We start from the raw sequence: 18464 nt of genomic DNA on the forward strand, positions 1-18464 counted from the left end.
TTCCATACCTCTATAAATAAGTGCCTAGGGTCATTATTTACAGAGACGATTTAAGTATTCAAAGGGTAAGTTTTTGAAATAAAATTCAGCCATACACTTGCACAACAATAGCCGAAAATTCCTAGTAACCTTAAGGGCGATTCTAGTTGGTCAATCTTGAGGCGGATCCGGACGTACTGTGGACTATCTACGGAGGGACGAAATTTGGAGTCCTAAAGACTTGTTCTTGTTCGGTTCGGGCGCAGCTAGGGAAGGCACGCTACAAAGTGTATGCATCTATACTATGTTAAATGATTATGTGTAAATAATATGCTTTCCTGGCTTTATGGTTTTTCCGCATGATTTATGTATTGTCATATGTATCATAACCTAACAGGATCATGACGGAAATATAAATATTATCCAAGTCGTAGATGTTGCCGAAAACGGAAACATGATACGTATCGGAAAATATTATTGGAAATAGAAATATTGCCGGAATTGGAAATATTGCCGGAAACGGAAATATTACCGGAATAGGAAATATTGTCGGAATCGGAAATATTAAATATTTGTTTGAATCGGAAAGAAATTCCGGAATCGGAAATATTAAATATTTGTTCGAATCGAAAATGAATTCCGGAGTCGGAATACGAATCGGAAGCGCGACGAACGAAACGATCGACGAACAAGCTTGCAAGACGCAAGGCCCAACACGAAGCCAGACCCAGCGCCCAGCAAGCCGCCGCGCGCGTCGAGCAAACAGGACGAGAAACAGCAACGCCCACTGGGCCGCATGCTTGCTGCCATCGCCCAGCTCTTGGGCCGAGCCGAGCATCAGCGCCCCTCGTGGGCTGCGTGGCTGTGAGGCTTCGTGCGACCAAAGCCTTGGTCGGTTAGGATTCCTTGATTAAATCTCATTTTCCTAATTTTACTCAAATTGGATGTTTTTGTTAAATCTGAAACACTTAGGTGTTTGATTAAACATAAAATTCTAATGATATAATTTAACTAGAATCCTAATGGATTTAGTTATTGGAAACCTAGTAGAATTCTAACTCCGTTATTTCCACCCTATAAATATGTGGTTGATGATCACAATTTAAAATGCAAATCATAAGTATTCTAATACATTAAGTTCAAGAGAGAATTTAATATTTGCCTAACTTTATTATGAGTTTCCCGAGTGCACATAATACCTTAGAGAATGTTCTAGTTGGTTGAATCTAAGGTGGATCCGAACGTGCTGTGGACTATCTACGGAGGGGCGACATTTGGAGTCCTAAACTTGTTCTTGTTCGGTTCGGGAGCAGCTAGAGAAGGCACGCATCACATTGTATGTATCCTAATTATGCTAATTGACTATGTGGCAATTAATTTGGATTCCTGGCTTTATGATTTTTCCGCATGAAATATATTGTTTATATTTGTCATAACCTAACAACCACTGTCTTGATGCCTGCTTAAGACCATATAATGATTTGTTAAGTTTGCGAACAAAACCAGGAGGAGTTGTTACACCTTCGGGCACCTTCATGTACACTTCTTCATCAAGTGTGCCATGAAGAAATGCATTGTTTATATCTAACTGAAATAACTTCCAGTTTCTGCTGGCAGCAAGACTAATCAAACATCTCACAGTTGACATTTTAACTATAGGAGAGAAGGTCTCATGGTAATCTATTCCATATTTCTGAGTGAAGCCTTTAGCAACCAATCTAGCCTTATGTCTCTCAATTGATCCATCAGCATTCTTCTTAATCCTGTACACCCACTTGCAACCAATTGCCTTTTTTCCTTTAGGCAACAAAACAAAATCCCAAGTGTTATTGTTTTGTAGAGTTGTTATCTCCTTGTCCATGGCTTCAATCCACTGAGAATCTTTAGCAGCTTCAGAGTAAGTTGTTGGTTGAACAAGTTCCATATGAGCAGTAATCAACAATTTGTGATGTACATGCAGACTTTCATAAGCTACCAGATTGCACCAATGTCTTGTAGGTTTTTGACAAACAAAATCCTTCAAATGGGAAGGAGTTTTTGTAGGTCTAGTATATTTTCTGGGTGTTGGTGGACTATTTGGTGGTGAAATAGGAGAGAGTGTATCTGGAGTAGGAGAGAAGGTTGAACTGGATGTATTTGGAGTAAGAGAGGTGTTGTCTGGAACATTGTGTGTAAAAGGTTCTGTGTGAATATCTAAATGAGATTGAGGAATATTTCTTGAGCAAAATTATGAAGTACAAGGAGTAACAACAGGTAAGAAAAATTGATTAGAATAAGCCAAATCAGGAATGTTTGAAAAATGAAATGGAAAGTGATGTTCATGAAAAACAACATCTCTTGTCACAACAAATTTCTTTGTGGCAAGGTTAAGTACTTTATAAGCTTTTTGATGTGGGGGATAACCAAGCAAGACACATAGAGTTGCTCTAGGATCAAATTTTGATCTATGAATTGTAGGAGTACTGATGAAACATAGGCATCCAAAAACTCTCAAGTGAGACAGATCAGGTGGTTTGTTAAAAAATCTTTCATAAGGAGTGGTGAAGTTAATACTTCTAAGTGGCATCCTATTGATCAAATAGGTGGCAGTAAGAACACAGTCACTCCAATATTTGTCAGGTAGTTTGGATTGGAAAGAGAGAGCTATTGCAGTTTCCAGAAGGTGCTTGTGTTTCCTTTCAACAACACCATTTTGCTGTGGTGTATAACTACAACTTTTCTGATGTAGAATACCTTTACTCAGGAACAAATCTTTCATGTCTCCTTCAGTTAGGTCAAGTGCATTATCAGATCTTACCTGTTTGACTGTAAAACCAAATTGATTTTCAACATAGACAAAGAAATCATGCATTATTTTGACAGAATCAGTCTTATTTTTCATTAGATGCGTCCAAGTCATCCTAGTGTAGTCATTCACAATGGTGAGGAATTGATTACATCTAGCAGTATCATACACAGAATAGGGACCCATACATCTATATGTAATAGCTCAAAAGGTTGAATTGTTTTGATGCTACTTACAGAAAAAGGAAACCTGGTTTGTTTAGCTAAGGGACATATCTGACAAAAACACTCAACTAAACAACATTTGACATCAACTCCTTTGATGTTCTTTATTTTTCCAAATGACATATGTCCAAGTCTAAGATGACATAGCTTTCCTTCTTCCACCTCAGAAACACTTGAGAATGTATGATTAGTGAATATAGAACTGCTGTCAGACTTTAACAGATCCTTATTGAAACTGTATAGGCCTTTGTCCAATCTACCAAGAAGAGTATGCTTGCTCTTGGAAAGGTCTTGTACAAACATTCATTATTTGTAAATGATATTGAACACTGATCATCACATCACAGCTTGGAGATTGAAATTAAATTGAATTGAAACCCTGGAACATGCAAGACACCCCTTAGTGTAATTGTACCTAGGTCAACTTCACCTTTATGTGTTACTGTAAATTCTGTGCCATCAGGAATGGTGATGGTGTGAAACTTATCATTTACTGATTCAATTGTACTAAACATAGTCAAATCTGAGCACATGTGATCACTTGCCCCACTGTCTAATATCCACTTAGTTTTAAAGTTAGACAAAAGACAAAATATACCTTTCAGATGAGTACTGGTTGCCAGACCAAGTGAGCTAGAGCCATGATGCTCAGCTTGGCTAGCAACCTTCTGGTTAGTGAGGAAGGTCATAGTTGATCATATTGCTCCTGTGTGAATGTTGCATGGACAGTCCCTGATTCTGCATTTCCTGTAATTTCTTTTTCAGCAAATTCCTCTAAATGTGCAGTTGCTGCAACTCTCTTTCCCTTTCCTTTAAAATCTTTGGGATAGCCATGTAATTTCCAGCACTTGTCAACTGTATGATTTTTCATCTTGCAATGTTCACAGAACAAGTTGTTCCTTGTATAAGTGAAGTTTCTTGCTGAATTTTCTCCACCCGCATTCTGTGAGCCAAAAGAAGAGATATATTGTGGCTTGTATGCTTTACTGTCAAAGATTTTCCTAGCAGCAAAAATTGTGGACTCTAAACCATGACTCCGATTACTATTGACTTCTTTCTGTTGCTCTTCTTGGAGTAGAAGTCCATATGATTTTGATATTGTTGGCAAGGGTGTCATCATGATAATTGTGCTTTTGGAGTGATCATATTTTTCATTCAATTTCATTAAGAACTGAATGAGCCTTTGATCTTGTTGAGATTTCAGAAGTTTCTGTGTTAGAGTGCAACTACAACCAGTGCACACACAAGATGGCAAAGGATCTAGGCCATCAAGTTGGTCCCATAACAGTTTGATCTTAGTAAAAAAACCTGAAATCTGTTCATCATCTTCTTGATTCAAATCACATAGTTTCTGTTATATAGAGAAGAGACGTGGTCCTGATGACTGACAAAATCTTTCCCCTAGATCCAACCATATCTCTCTAGCTGTTTTAAGATACAACACACTTCTTGCAATAGAAGGTTCCAGTGATGCTAATATCCAGGAGATCACCAAATCATTGCATCTATTCCATATTCTGAAGTTAGTAGAATTTGATGCTGGTTGACCGAGACTTCCATCAACAAAACATAGTTTGTTTCTTGCTGAGAGTGCTATCATCATAGACTGCTTCCAATCATTGAAGCATTTTCCATCAAAAATAATATTGACCAATTTGGACGCATTAAGATCATTGTTGCTTAGGTAATAAGCAGAATTTGGATTGAGTGCAGGATCTTCTTGGTCAGGCAGACTGAAACTGAAGAATCTTGAGTAAACTTTCAAGAATTTGAGTCAACCAGAATTGATTTGTTCAATCAACTCAGCTGTTTCAAACAGTCTGAATCAAAATAGCTATGAATTTAATCAAAAAAATAGAATGAAAACAGGAAGTATTTGCGGAAAAATTGAGCAGGATCTACAGATCAAGCTCTGATACCATGTCAGAATTCTCCTTCTATGATGAATTATGTTTGAGAGAAAAGATTGAGAGAGAGAACTTAAGAAAAATAGTGTTGTATTATTGAATTGATCAACTGAATTACAATGAATATAGTGTATATATACAAGTTGGACAGACACATTCAGTGATGTGTTTAAGCCAATCACAATGCTTGATTTGTACACCTCAAATCATACAACTAGAGTATTACATCAAACATAAATAGAATGCCTTATAACAACCTCCTGATTTCAAGGGAAAACAGTTAGGAATGCTTCTAGAAGCTGACTTGAAACTTAGTGCATTGCTGAATTTGTTGTTGTGCTGATGTATGGCTGCATTGCTGATGTTGGTTGTGTTGCTGACGTTCAGTGATTGTTCAGTATGTCATTGTTGTAAACCAACAACCGCCTTACATAAAAGTTTATATATTTAGTATTGCGGGAGTTACCCATTCATAAAATTGACAAATACGGAGTACTAGTACGTTGAAGTGGACCAAGTCAACCACGTTCTTGGCAAGATAGATACGGAGCAGGAATTAGAAATTCCAAATTCTGGATGATAATATTGCAAAAATCTAAAGACACAGGGGTAGCAATCTTGCAGGCAAAGGATCTTTGTCACTGGACAATTTAATATCTTAAATCTGACAGGTTGACAAGTCTTACTGTATTACTCCACTAATTTAGTACTCCCTGGTTTAGAGGATTAAATTACCCATTTGGCCATTTCCCCTCTCCATTTAATTAGAATTTAGACCCTTGCCAAATCTCCAACCTCCACCATTTCTAATTTTCTATACCTAATAAGGGGTGGCTTAAGAATGGGTATAAGAAATAAGAATAAAAAGACAAATATACCCTTAATGAAAAGAAAGGAAGGAGCAAAGAATATGAAACTTCAGTTATCCCAATCTTTTTCCCAATTCATACCAAACAATGGACATAAATAAAATTGATGAATTTTTTATGGTAAGTTCCTTGTCCTTGTCGCTATCTTTATCCTTAGCCCTATCCCATCTCATAACAAATGATCCGTTATTGACTTATAGTCCACTTTTGAAATGATTAGGTGATGCCAACTATAATTAATTTCATTTGTTTTCTGTTTAAAACTAGTAGTTTGCTTACTTCTCAGTTTAACCTCATTTCTCTTCAATGTCCAATATCCCACGTTCAACTAACTTTCAATTCTTTTACAATTTTAGAGTTTAGTATATAAGTAAAAGTTAAATTATATTGCGTATTAATTGCTCTTTCCGTTTCGAAATACTCGCATCGTTTTGAATTTTTTGTAATATTCACATAATTCACTTTGATCATATTTTATTTCTAGTATATAAAAATAAATATTAGTATATGATATATTGTTGACTTCATCTTAATATATATTTTTAAATTATTAATATTTTATAAGCTTTTATTAATATGTACTCCCTCCGTCTCTTTTTGTTCTTTACGTTTTCTTTTTTGGTATTTCAAAATGTTTTTTGCATTTCCTTTTATATTATCCCATAAATGACTTAGTATTCTATCAAAATTTGTGTTCAATTATTATTTTAATCAATTAAATTCATTGAGTCATTTAATCTCTCACACCTTTTCATTAGGACATTAAATTTTTCTCATTTCCCAATATCATAATTTTGATAAAAGTGAAAACATTATAAATAAACGTAATTTATCTTGTTTAAATACAAAGTTGAGAATCTCGATGCAAATTAATTAATCGTTAAAATGCGTGAAAAATACCAAACGTAAAGAACAAAAAGAGACGGGGGGAGTAGTTAAAGATATTGACGGTCAAAGTTGTGCATTGACTATCCAATCAAAACGGTGCGAGTATTCCAAAACAGAGGGAGTACTAATTTCAGGAAAATTTGTATTAGTACCCTATTGTTATTGAATTTTGTCAATGAAATCATTTTCAGTAATAGACTTTCCACTGGTATCATGTGCTTGTGTCTTCTTGCCTATCGTGATTATTCTGTTAATTAATAAACTATTGTTAATTGATTAAGCTAATATTACCTGAAATAATCGACAAAAAAAATTAAAAAAACATTATTGTCTGAAATTGATATTTTGTTTCTATCATTCTCTCTTCATGTCAATGAGAGAGGATGCTAGCCGGCCAGGCCAGTCTTTTGTTGTGAAACTCTCGAGTTTTCATCTCCGTTTTAATGATCAAGTTTGATATCCAAGTCTGATTTTGTCTTAATCTAAATTTGATCTCCGCTCAATTTTAATTTCACAAATTCTTATTTACATGGGGTGATAAGTATTGTACACCGAAGTTAAAATTAACGTAAAATGCTTAAAAGTTACCCATAGGTAAAAGTTATCTATTTTTTATTGATAAATTTTTTTTATTTAATAAGAAATAATTTTCAAAATACTAATAATGTCAAAATTAATCATTTAACCCTTTAAAATGTTTATCTATCAACTTTTTTTTAATAATATAAAAGTTATAGAAATTTGGGTAAAAGTTATGTTGGAGTTCAATAAATTTATTATACACCTTATGCATGCAACACCTTTTATTTTAATTTTAACCATCTTTCTATTTTGTACGGGTCAAAGTCAAAACATTGCTTGACCCAATTTAGATTGAATGTAATAGCCGAATTTTAATTTATCTTTACCGTCAGACTAGCTCACAAGGTCTCAAACTTTGTACGAAGTATGACAAAATCATTTAGGCTCTGTTTTATTCGACTTATCTTATACCATATATGAACTTATATTATCTAAATTTATTTTATTTGAAAAAAACTTATTTTGTTTGAAATAAATTTATTTCTATGTGAAGATGTATAAAAAAACTTATTTTTCTGAACTTATGTGAAATTATGAACTTATTAATGTTTAAAATAAGTCAAAATAAATCCAACAAAACAGAACTTTACTCCATAGTTCTTTCACATGTTGATCGATCAAAGTTATACGTTGATAAGCTCGGAAATTAAAAAAAAAATCTACAACTATTCAAAGCAAGTTACATTCTAAAAAAATCAATCCATGCATGAACAATAACAAATCCAAGGTTGGCGTTTTCTGATCGTCACATTCAAAACAGTCATAATTCCAATTAGAACATGCCGCCAGACATTAAAGTTTTAAACTAAGATTCTACTCCAACTGGCAATGATACCCCATTACCCCCATCTAATCATACTTAGTGTTAGTGTTTTACTACACTAATCCCTTCCTAAACTCATTTGCTGTAAAACTTTAATAATTCCCCATATATATATTCTCTTTATCTCTTACATATTGTATCACACATTCACACTACATAAAACAAAACAAATCAATTCTAATGGGTAATCAATTTAACAATGTTTCAATTTCTGCCCTGTTAATTATACTCTGTTTATCATTCCCTTACACAGCAACTTCTCTCAGTACAACTTATTACGCCAAAACATGTCCAAACGTTGAGAAAATCGTTAGACAAGCTGTCCAGAAGAAAATCCAGCAAACCTTCGTTACTATTCCGGCAACTCTCCGTTTGTTCTTCCATGACTGCTTTGTCAGTGTAAGTACTATTTTATTTTTTAATTTTTTCGGTTTTGGGTTGTTAATTGTGAAACTAATTAAGCAAGTAGTACTAATAAATGGAAAAATGGTTGTCATTTCAATTAGGGATGTGATGCTTTATTTATTATTCGATTAAAACAATTCTTTGAAGGTTTAACTGCAAGCTAATGCAGCTAACTAGACCTGATCAAAGGGAAGTCCGGGGTGGGATCGGGCCACGACCAAAAAGTTTCTGCCCTGTAAGGTCGGGTCGGGCCAAAATTTTCTGCCCAGAACTTTCTATTTAGGACTAAAAATGGGGGGTTTTCGGGTCAGGTTAATTGTATAACTAAAATTCCAATTTTAAATTACCAAAACCCATCAAAAAAATAGTTAAACCGGGTCGGGTTGGCCCCTAAAATGTTTCTAAAAATCATGTCCAAACCCCCCCTATTTTCGGACCGAGTTAGACCAACGGGCCAAACTCATGATGACAAGGTCTACCGCTAACATCTTTGAAATTAATTGTGAAATTGAGTACTATTTTTTTATTTTTGTTTTTCCGTTTTTGGGTTGTTAATTGTGGAACTAATTAAGCAAGTGGTGTACTAATCAATGAAAAAATGGTTGTTTTGCGATTTCAATTAGGGATGTGATGCTTCGGTTGTGAAATTAAGTACTACTTTTTTTTTCTTTTTTTTTTCCTTTTTCGTTTTGGGTTGTTAATTGTGAAACTAATTAAGCAAGTGGTACTAATCAATGTAAAAATGGTTGTTTTATTTCAATTAGGGATGTGATGCTTCGGTTGTGAAATTAAGTACTTCGTATTCAAAAGGTTTTGCGTGCATAAGGTGTAACTTTTAAGTATTTTGAGTTAAATTTTACTCTGATGTATATTTATTGTACACCACTTGTAAATAAGAATATGTGTTAAGTATTTTTTTTTTCTTTTTGTTTTGGGTGTTAATTGTGAAACTAATTAATGAAGTGGTACTAATCAATGTTAAAATGGTTACTTGTGATTTCAATTAGGGATGTGATGCTTCGATTATTATCCAATCCACGGGTACCAACACCGCGGAAAAGGACCATCCGGATAATCTGTCACTAGCCGGGGACGGGTTTGACACCGTGATTAAGGCAAAGGCCGCGGTTGATGCTGTTCCGGGATGTACTAATAACGTCTCTTGTGCTGATATTCTTGCCCTTGCTACTCGCGATGTTGTTAATCTGGTTTGTGTCACTAATTAATTATTGTGAATTTAGTTTTAATGTGTTTATATTAATGATTAAAAAAATTGTAGTCTGGTGGACCGTTTTGGGAAGTGGAATTGGGAAGATTTGATGGGTTAGTATCAAAAGCATCGAGTGTTAATGGAAGGTTGCCTCAACCAACAGATGAATTGAATCGGCTTAATTCTTTGTTTGCTTCAAATGGTCTCACTCAAGCTGAAATGGTTGCTCTCTCAGGTACTTAGTATTAGTGTATTACTATACTTGTTTTTCTACGGCTTTTGTTAACTTCAATTGAAATTGGGACGGAGGGGGTAGTAAATTATTGTAGCAATGACTCTAATCACTAATGAAAAGATGTTAGTTGTAGATCTGAACATCATGAGCCTACCCGTTTGTCCGATCCGACTAGAAAAATAGTGGGGTTGGCAGAAATTTTAGGCCATGTTCAGACCCGGGCCGACCCACTTTTTTTGGGGGGATGGGTTTTGGGCAATTTAAATTTAGACCCGACCTTACTGGCCGAACTCTTTGGTCGTGGCCCGGCTGGAACTCGTCTTGCCCTTTGATTAGGTCTAGTTAGTTGCATTAGCTTGCAATTAAACCTTATAAGAATTGTTTTAGTGAATTGCATCTTTTGTTGCTACTTTAATTTAGGGTCCGTTTGTTTCAACATATATCATTTCATAGGAAAATGATTTTCCATCGAAAACATCATGGGAAAGTAGTTTTATCTTGTTTGTTTCCTACAAGAAAAGTTATAAAGAAAAAAGAAAATAGGAGTGGAAATGAGAGATGGATAGGAGGAGAGAAAAATAAATTTAAGGGAATAAAAGAAGAAAATATGACATTCCTTCTTTTTAAAAGTAGAGTTATTTTCCACATTTATAGAGTTATTTTCTACTTTTGAGAACATGTTTTCCATTCTTTACAAAAACAATCAAAGAATAATGTGGAAAATAACCAATTTTCAAAAGGTATTTTCAGTTAAAATAAATGTAAACTTAATAACGGAGCCAATGAAAATTATGAAAAGTGATGGCATGATATCTACCACATAATCTAGGATCTAGATAATTATTAGATAGATAAGATGCCGCTATCAAGGTTAAATAAGTTTTATCGTACAATTTATTAGTATTGTTTTCATTTTACTTGCTTCATTTGATCCAAAAAAGTCCCATAAAAAATAATTAAATGAAGCAAATCAAAAGAAATGAAGGGATTACAAAATTAATGAAGTAGACACATTGTAAATTATTGATTTGTCGAATTATATTGGTGGCCTAAAATTACAAGGGTATTCTATTATTTGAAAATTTGAAGCTTTACTTCAGAAAAGTAAATTATTGAAGTAGATGCATTACCTGATTGGCTATTTGGCTGGATTTTGATGGCCCAATAATTTGGACTATTTGTAGGCCCTTTCTTGTCCATCGGCAGCATTATTTGGACCGTCAAAAGTAAATTAAGCACCGACTGCTCGTGATCTTTTTGCCCGTGATTTTTTTTTTTACATAATTAGAAATCGTTAATGAGTGCACCAATAAAAAAAGGTTAAGTGGATTAGCCCTAAAGGTGAAGCGGGTGTTAACACCAAAAAAAGAAGTTCATATTTAAAGGTACTAGCTTCTGAACTCGTTTAATGAACGAACAATTATATAGTGGTTGATAAACAATTTTTTAAAGTGCTAATTTTGTCGAGTGCTTGTGATTTTAGTGGGAATATATGATTTATATAGAGCTGAAAATTAAAAGTTGAAAAAAAATATGAATTAAATGGTGAATTGGTGAGGAAGATGAAGTGGAAAAGGTGTTGAAATCGTAAAATACTCCGTATGACAAATAACAAAAGGAAAAAATGTAAAAAAGAACAAATTAATGGATGAGAGATGACGATGACACATGTCACCTAATAATCTATGGTCTTTCTTTTTATAGACTATGTATAGATTTTTATGTTGTTTAATGGTCTATTTCACATTTTCTAATCACATGATATGTCCGTGTAACGAAAAAAAGTGGAATGGTGAATGTTACACCAGGGTGCACCTTAGATAAGTTGGGATACCAAACTACCAATGGAATGAAACAGTTTGATAGAGTGTTTTGGAGATTTTCTTTCAAATTAGCACAAATTTTATTTAAGCTCTATGTTTTATTTTTATTTTGAAAGGAAAATTAATTCATTAATAAAGAGTCATACGACATTTACAAGAGAAATATAGATTTAACAAATACATGACAAATTGAATTAAATAAAGGTTTCCTTCATCAAAATTACGGTCGTTGAATGAATCTTGCACTGTAGAACGTCTCCCGGATATAACGCTGGAACATGCAGCCTTTTCAGAGAGAGGGTCTAACGATTTGTTGTAGTCGCGAGGATGATTTCCACTTAATTCATCTGAATGTACTCGAAAAATTGATATTTGTTACGATCCTGCATAAAACTTTACCAACGAACCAATTCTACATAAATCCACTAAACGACAAACCAAACATACTAATACTAACTCCACCATAGGGAGATCGACTAACAAACAAAGACGAACTCCGCCCACATGGTGAAAATTTATTGAATTTAGAAGACAATAACTGAATTAAATGAAGGAAAAGGGTCGAAAATAGTCTAATTTTCGAAGAAATTAAACTATTTCCGGCCTACAACGGCCAAAAAAATAACCCTAGAAGATGAGAGAGGGGAGAGGATGGAGAGCGGCGGAAAGAAGTTTATTTAAGCTCCATTTATTTTAACGCAAAATAATTTTCCTTTAACATTTTCAAAGAAAATTATTTTTCATGAAAAAAGAAAGTTATGGTTAAATATCATGGAAAAATAGATTTTCTTTACTTATTTCCTCGTAAGAAAAATTATAGAGAAATGACCGGTGAACTCCCTCTACCTGAATGATTAGTCAAACAAAATCATTCATGTTCGCTTGATTTATACTTATCGGAACTTGTTTTAGTTGGACATTTATGTTAAACTAGTGTTTAGGCTCAGGCTACGCCCGGGTTACTGCATTAGCAACATTTATATGATTCTTATTTGAAAACATTATTAATCAATTCGTCTTTTACTACATTTATTAGTAATTGTTTTTGCAATGATAACATATAACACGTTATACCTTAGTGATGAAGACTTCATTATCTAAACCTGAAATCGGGGGTTACAATTGAATTTTAGACACTATTCACACAAGCTCATTTGACTTCTTTTTGTGATTTATACCTAAAAAAACACATAGTCGTGTTGGAACTTATTAGATTCGTTTCAATAAATATTTTTTAAATATCAATAAACGGAGTATATATTTTTTTATTATCTATAATTGAAGATATTCATGTTTGAAATCGTGCATTGACAAACGTGCCTAAATAATTGTGTAATTTAAAAAAGAACCGAAAAAGTACGTAGTATAGATGGTATATGTAATCCAAAGTATTTGAATACTTACATCATTTTGGGGAAATCATCCTAAACACCAAACTCCGCGCAATCATCTAATCCCAATCACCGAGTGAAATAAATCTCAGTCAACAAGTGTAAAATTCCTAAATTATCCTCTATATTTTTCACTGTAAAAAAATATATTATATTTTTGTAAATTGTAGCCCTCCTAACACACTTTTCATCTCCATTAAAACCAAAGTAACAGAAATCCCAAGGTCCCCAAACCTATCTCCTAAAATCTCCTCTTTTTTCCGATTAAAACCATACCAAATAATAAACACATTTTCCCATTATTTTTTTATTAAATCTTGACCAACTTATTCCTATTAATTCTTAATACTTCCAAAAATAATTTCATCCTCAAAAAATATCAGAAAAATGGCAGACGAGTGGAAAACAAGCTTGTTGAGAAATTTGACAATAAAAGTTATTATGGTTTGTAGAAATCTTAGGGTCCTTGATTGTTATTGATACTAGCTACATATTTCTTTGCATCATATAATGCATTCGGAAATATAGTTTGCGGTCCGATGAGTCTTGTATTCTGCTTTGGACTTTTGTGTGTAGTTTATTTGAAAAATCGTCATGTGGTTTTGTGGGTAGTTTACAGAACTTACACTACCATATGACCCGTGTAAGACACATATGAAATTAAATTTGTTTACGGAGTGTTATAAATTATTCGTAAAAAATATTATAAATAAAAAGTATTTTTAATTAACTAACGTTTTGTTACGTGTCATTGAAAAAATATGAAGTACAAATTAAAAATAATGACATAATAAAATATTCAATTTGTATAAAACACAATTAGTTCAAAATAGTCAATTAAGCCTGAATTATACTACGTACATAAACTACAAATTTAAACCTTGTTAATTTTAATTTATTTTCATTTTTTTGGGTAAAATATAAAAGAAATTATGTTTAAAGAAAATATGTTAAGTTTAAGAAACATAAAAGTTAACTGACTTCTCTAAATTGTTAGGGTTAAAATTAAAACAATCTATTCATATTAACTCGTCATACTTCCCAAAATAATCACATCCTCCAAAAAGTCCCACAAAATGGCAGGCGAGTGGAAAAAGAAGTTTGTTAAGAAAACAACAATAATAAGTTTCTACTTCTTGTAGAAATCGTTGGGTTTTTTTTTGTAGTGTATGGATACTAGTTACGTAATGCATTTGAAGAATGAAGTAGCAATGGTCCGATGAGTGTTGTACTCCGCTATGGGGTTTTGTGGGTTTTTTATTTCAAAAATATCCATGTGGTTTGCGGATAGTTTATAAAACTTACACTAGCATATGACCCGTGTAACACACAAATGAAATGAATTTTTTTAAGGAGTATTGTTACTCGTAAATAATATTATAAATAAGAAATATTTTTAATGAACTAATATTTTGTTACATGTGATTGAGAAAATATGAAGTACAAATTAAAAATAGACATAATAAAATTTTGAATTTGTATAAAAGATAATTTATTCAGAATGGTCAATTAAGCATGAATTATACTACAAATATAAACCTCGTTAATTTTAATTTATTTTCACTTTTTTTTGGAGAAAATGGAAGAGAAATTATGTTCAAGAAAAATAAGTTAAGTTTAACTTATTTCTCTAAAATTTTAGTGTTAAAATTGAAACAATTTTTGTTTGTTTTGTTAATTTGAAGTTATGTTAGGGATTTTATTTAAAATTAAAGACTGATTAGAAAAGTTGATACGAAATATAATTTTAGAAATTATGTTGTACTAAAATATAATTTGAGTTTAGGTTAATAATCAGGTTGTATGTGAAATTACATATAATTTCATCATTGTTATATTTAGACTATATTTTATGTTTAAATTAGAATCCAGGTAAACTATGCGTGTTAAATTATATGATTTAAATTAACACAAGATACATAATTTATTGTTTTCTTTATTATAGGTATCAAATTGTCATTCCTAATTATTATACGGAGTATTACTATTTTAGTACAATTTGCAATATATTTTTGAGTTTAGATAAACACTTTTGTACGTTATAACTTAATGAGTGTAAGTTATGACTCATGCAATACATTTTGTAGAAAATATGGTCAAAATTACCACAAGGTATGATATTTTTTGTATAAACTTATATGTCATTACATATTACTTCATATGAGTATATTGTTGTTTTGGCTTAAAGTCCGTCACTAGAATTAGTATATATATATATATATCGCTCGACATGATGACATACAAATTTTAGGTATTATAATTTAATTTTTTTTAATGGTACATTCACTAATATTTTGTGTAAGATATAAATAAATAGAAAAACTTTATGTTTATTAACTTTTTCTACTTTAAGGTTATTATAAAATTAACCCATATAAAAATTTAGGAGTAACAATTAGTGGTAGTGGTAATGTGATATAGAATATAATTTCTTCTAAAATAGCAAAGAAAAATGATTATAAATTAAAATAAAAATAAATAGGAAAAATAAAACGTAGTCACAGAAAAGGTGGAAAATACATAAAATAAAATCATATTACCTCTGGAAATGTATGTTGATTGTGTGACATAATGAAAAATGATTGGTAATTAAATTTATTATACCCACCTACAAAAGATGGGTAGCTATTTCAACTCGAAAAAAAAAAAAAATTATTATAAGGGGGCATGGAAGATGGGAGGTTGATTGTTTATTTGAAAAACTTTTTAGTTTTCTTGCACTCTTATTATTTTTGAAGTTAAGAATTAAAAATATTATTAAGTTATAAATACTAATGTTTATTGATTTGTGATTATTTATTTCAATAATTTAACGGATTTTTCATGAAATGCCCCTGAGGTTTGTCTTAATGCACCAAATACCCCTAAACTTTCCAGAATGCACCAAATACCCCTGAGGTTTAGTATAAATACACAAAATGCCCAAATTGACTATTTTTCGTTAACTCCGTTAACTTATCCGTTAACTTAACTTTAATTTAATTTAATTTTTATTTTTCTCTTTTCCTTTTAATTTCTTTTATTTTTCATTCATTTTTCTTTCTCTCCCCTTCCTTCTTCCCTGTTAAAAATGGCAGCCATTTTCCTGAGTTGGAAGCACCATGGCAGCCCTTCTCTTCCTCACCACCACCACACACCGCCATGCTAACCCCTTCTCTTCCTCACCACCACCCCACACCGCCACCGCCACCGGCGAAACAGATCGATTTTCCTCTCTCAAAATCCAGATCCCCAAAAAATTGATTCCCAAATCAGCAATGGGGGATTTCAATCAACCATTGCTGCTAGTTGCCTTGACCGTAACGGAGGGGGATGTGCGGGGGAGGGCAACGACGCCAACGAGGAAGGCGAAGTGGGGTTTGGTGGCGGCGGCAGTGGGGAATGAGGAAGGTGGGGGAAGTGAGGGGGAGGGAAACGCGGGTTTGGTGGTGGCGACAGTAGTGGGGAGCAGTGGGTAAGGTGGGGGAGGGGAGGGAAACGCGGGTTTGGTGGTGGCGACAGTAGTGGGGAGCAGTGGGTAAGGTGGGGGAGGGGAGGGAAACGCCGCCGGTGAGGAAGGGGGGAGTGGGGTTTGATGGTGGCAGCATGTCGGTGGTGGGGTTTGGTGGTGGCAGCATGGTTGCGTTCTATCTCCTCTAATTAATTGGTCCTGTGTGGATGGAGGTGGTTGCGAGGATGCTATGGTTGGTGTTGATAATGGAGAGAGGAATTAGGGGGTTGACATGGTGGTGGTGGACTTGAGGAGACAGACCAAAGGTATAAGGTGGGAATGAAGAATCCAAATTTTTTTGGGTAATTGGTTCTTTCATTTAATTAAGGGTTAATTAATTTAATTAAGGGGTAATTACGGGTTAATTAATATAATTAATGGTTAATGTTAGGATAAATAAAGAAAACGGTTTATTAAGGGCAAAAATGTAAACATACGCTAACGGGGACTTAACGTCCGTTAACCTTATGGGCATTTTGTGTATTTATACTAAACCTCAGGGGTATTTGGTGCATTCTGGAAAGTTTAGGGGTATTTGGTGCATTAAGACAAACCTCAGGGGTATTTCATGAAAAATCCGATAATTTAATTATGGGTGTCTTTTGAATTATTATTATGTTTCATATACAAGGGTGTCTTTTGAGTTTCCACAATTTTAACACAGTTATTAATGTTGAATAACATTTTAATTAGTCAATCAAAAAATAAAAGGATTAAAATGGAGTGATGTAGATGTGTACACATGTCACTCTGGTTTGAGTTTTTAAATACTACATATAAATTAACGAAACTTATTTTCTTCAGAAAAATGTTAAAATTATGGTGAAGCACCTAATTCTTTTCATTGTGTACAGGGGCACACACAGTTGGGTTTTCTCATTGCAGTAAGTTCTCAAAACGGATATACGGGTTCACACCGAAGAACCCAATTGACCCGACCCTAAATGCACAGTTTGCAACCCAATTGCAAACCATGTGTCCTAAAAATGTGGACCCCAGAATTGCTGTTAACATGGATGTCCAATCTCCCAGGATTTTCGACAACGCTTATTACAGGAATTTGATTAATGGTAAGGGCCTTTTTACTTCGGATCAGGTCCTTTATACGGATCCAAGAACAAAGGGCCTTGTTACAGGTTGGGCCCAAAGTTCGTCAAGCTTTAAACAGGCTTTTGCTCAGTCCATGATAAAATTGGGCCGGGTTGGGGTCAAGAATTCAAAGAATGGGAATATTCGAGTTCAATGTGATGTATTCAACTAAAATGCCTTCTCTTTAGTATTTAGTACTAGTACTAGTATTCTTTTGATTTTCTATTGGGAATAAAGGAAGTAATAATAAGTTTGATTGTTTATTTTTGTCTTTGTATATTCTTAAATTGTGAATCTGTAATGACCTGCAATAATATGAACTTGAAAATGTAAGAATATTGTTGTGGTCCGATCCACTTATGTGCAAAAGTGTTAATAACTTGTGATTGTATTATTAAGTGGAAGCTCGAAACTCCACTTATTATTGTGGCCCAATGATAATTTAGGCTGAGACTTCTTTGGGAAGCTTAGAGTTTCCTTTGTCTGACTTAATGTAGAGCAAAGGGGTGTGAGATAAGTATATGAATACACACACAAATGGAGAGGAAAGAGAGAGGAGAGATGTGGTACATATTTTCTGGGAACAACCATCACAAAGTTGTCGCTCATAGAAATTCCAACCATAGGATTTTGCTACATTTTGGTTAAGCTGTAGGATCACATAGGGCCTCGTTCTCAATGTTGAACCGACGTTTTAAGCTCCGGTTTGTCTATAGCTGTAACTGGACATAACCTATGAACATGAGGAGAATTTGATGGAAGAC

At 33.4% G+C, this 18464-nt stretch overlaps 1 protein-coding gene across 2 annotated transcripts; it reads left to right on the top strand.

Moving 5' to 3' along the window:
• Nucleotides 1–7945: 7945 nt before the first annotated feature.
• Nucleotides 7946–18079, top strand: LOC110790341 (peroxidase 51). 2 transcript variants are annotated; one of them, XM_021995125.2, is made up of 4 exons: nucleotides 7946–8456; nucleotides 9470–9670; nucleotides 9742–9907; nucleotides 17466–18079. In XM_021995125.2, exons 1-4 carry the CDS (start codon nucleotides 8238–8240, stop codon nucleotides 17870–17872), a joined length of 993 nt encoding a protein of 330 aa, XP_021850817.1. In that variant the 5' UTR covers nucleotides 7946–8237; the 3' UTR covers nucleotides 17873–18079. The 2 variants fall into 2 exon arrangements, with proteins under 2 accessions (XP_021850817.1, XP_056696891.1); XM_056840913.1 differs by lacking the exon at nucleotides 17466–18079 and adding an exon at nucleotides 11092–11389 and having other exon boundaries at nucleotides 8058–8456.
• The last annotated feature ends 385 nt before the right edge of the window (nucleotides 18080–18464 follow it).

Source organism: Spinacia oleracea, chromosome 3 (genome assembly GCF_020520425.1).
Source record: "Spinacia oleracea cultivar Varoflay chromosome 3, BTI_SOV_V1, whole genome shotgun sequence".
Lineage (NCBI taxonomy): Eukaryota > Viridiplantae > Streptophyta > Magnoliopsida > Caryophyllales > Amaranthaceae > Spinacia > Spinacia oleracea.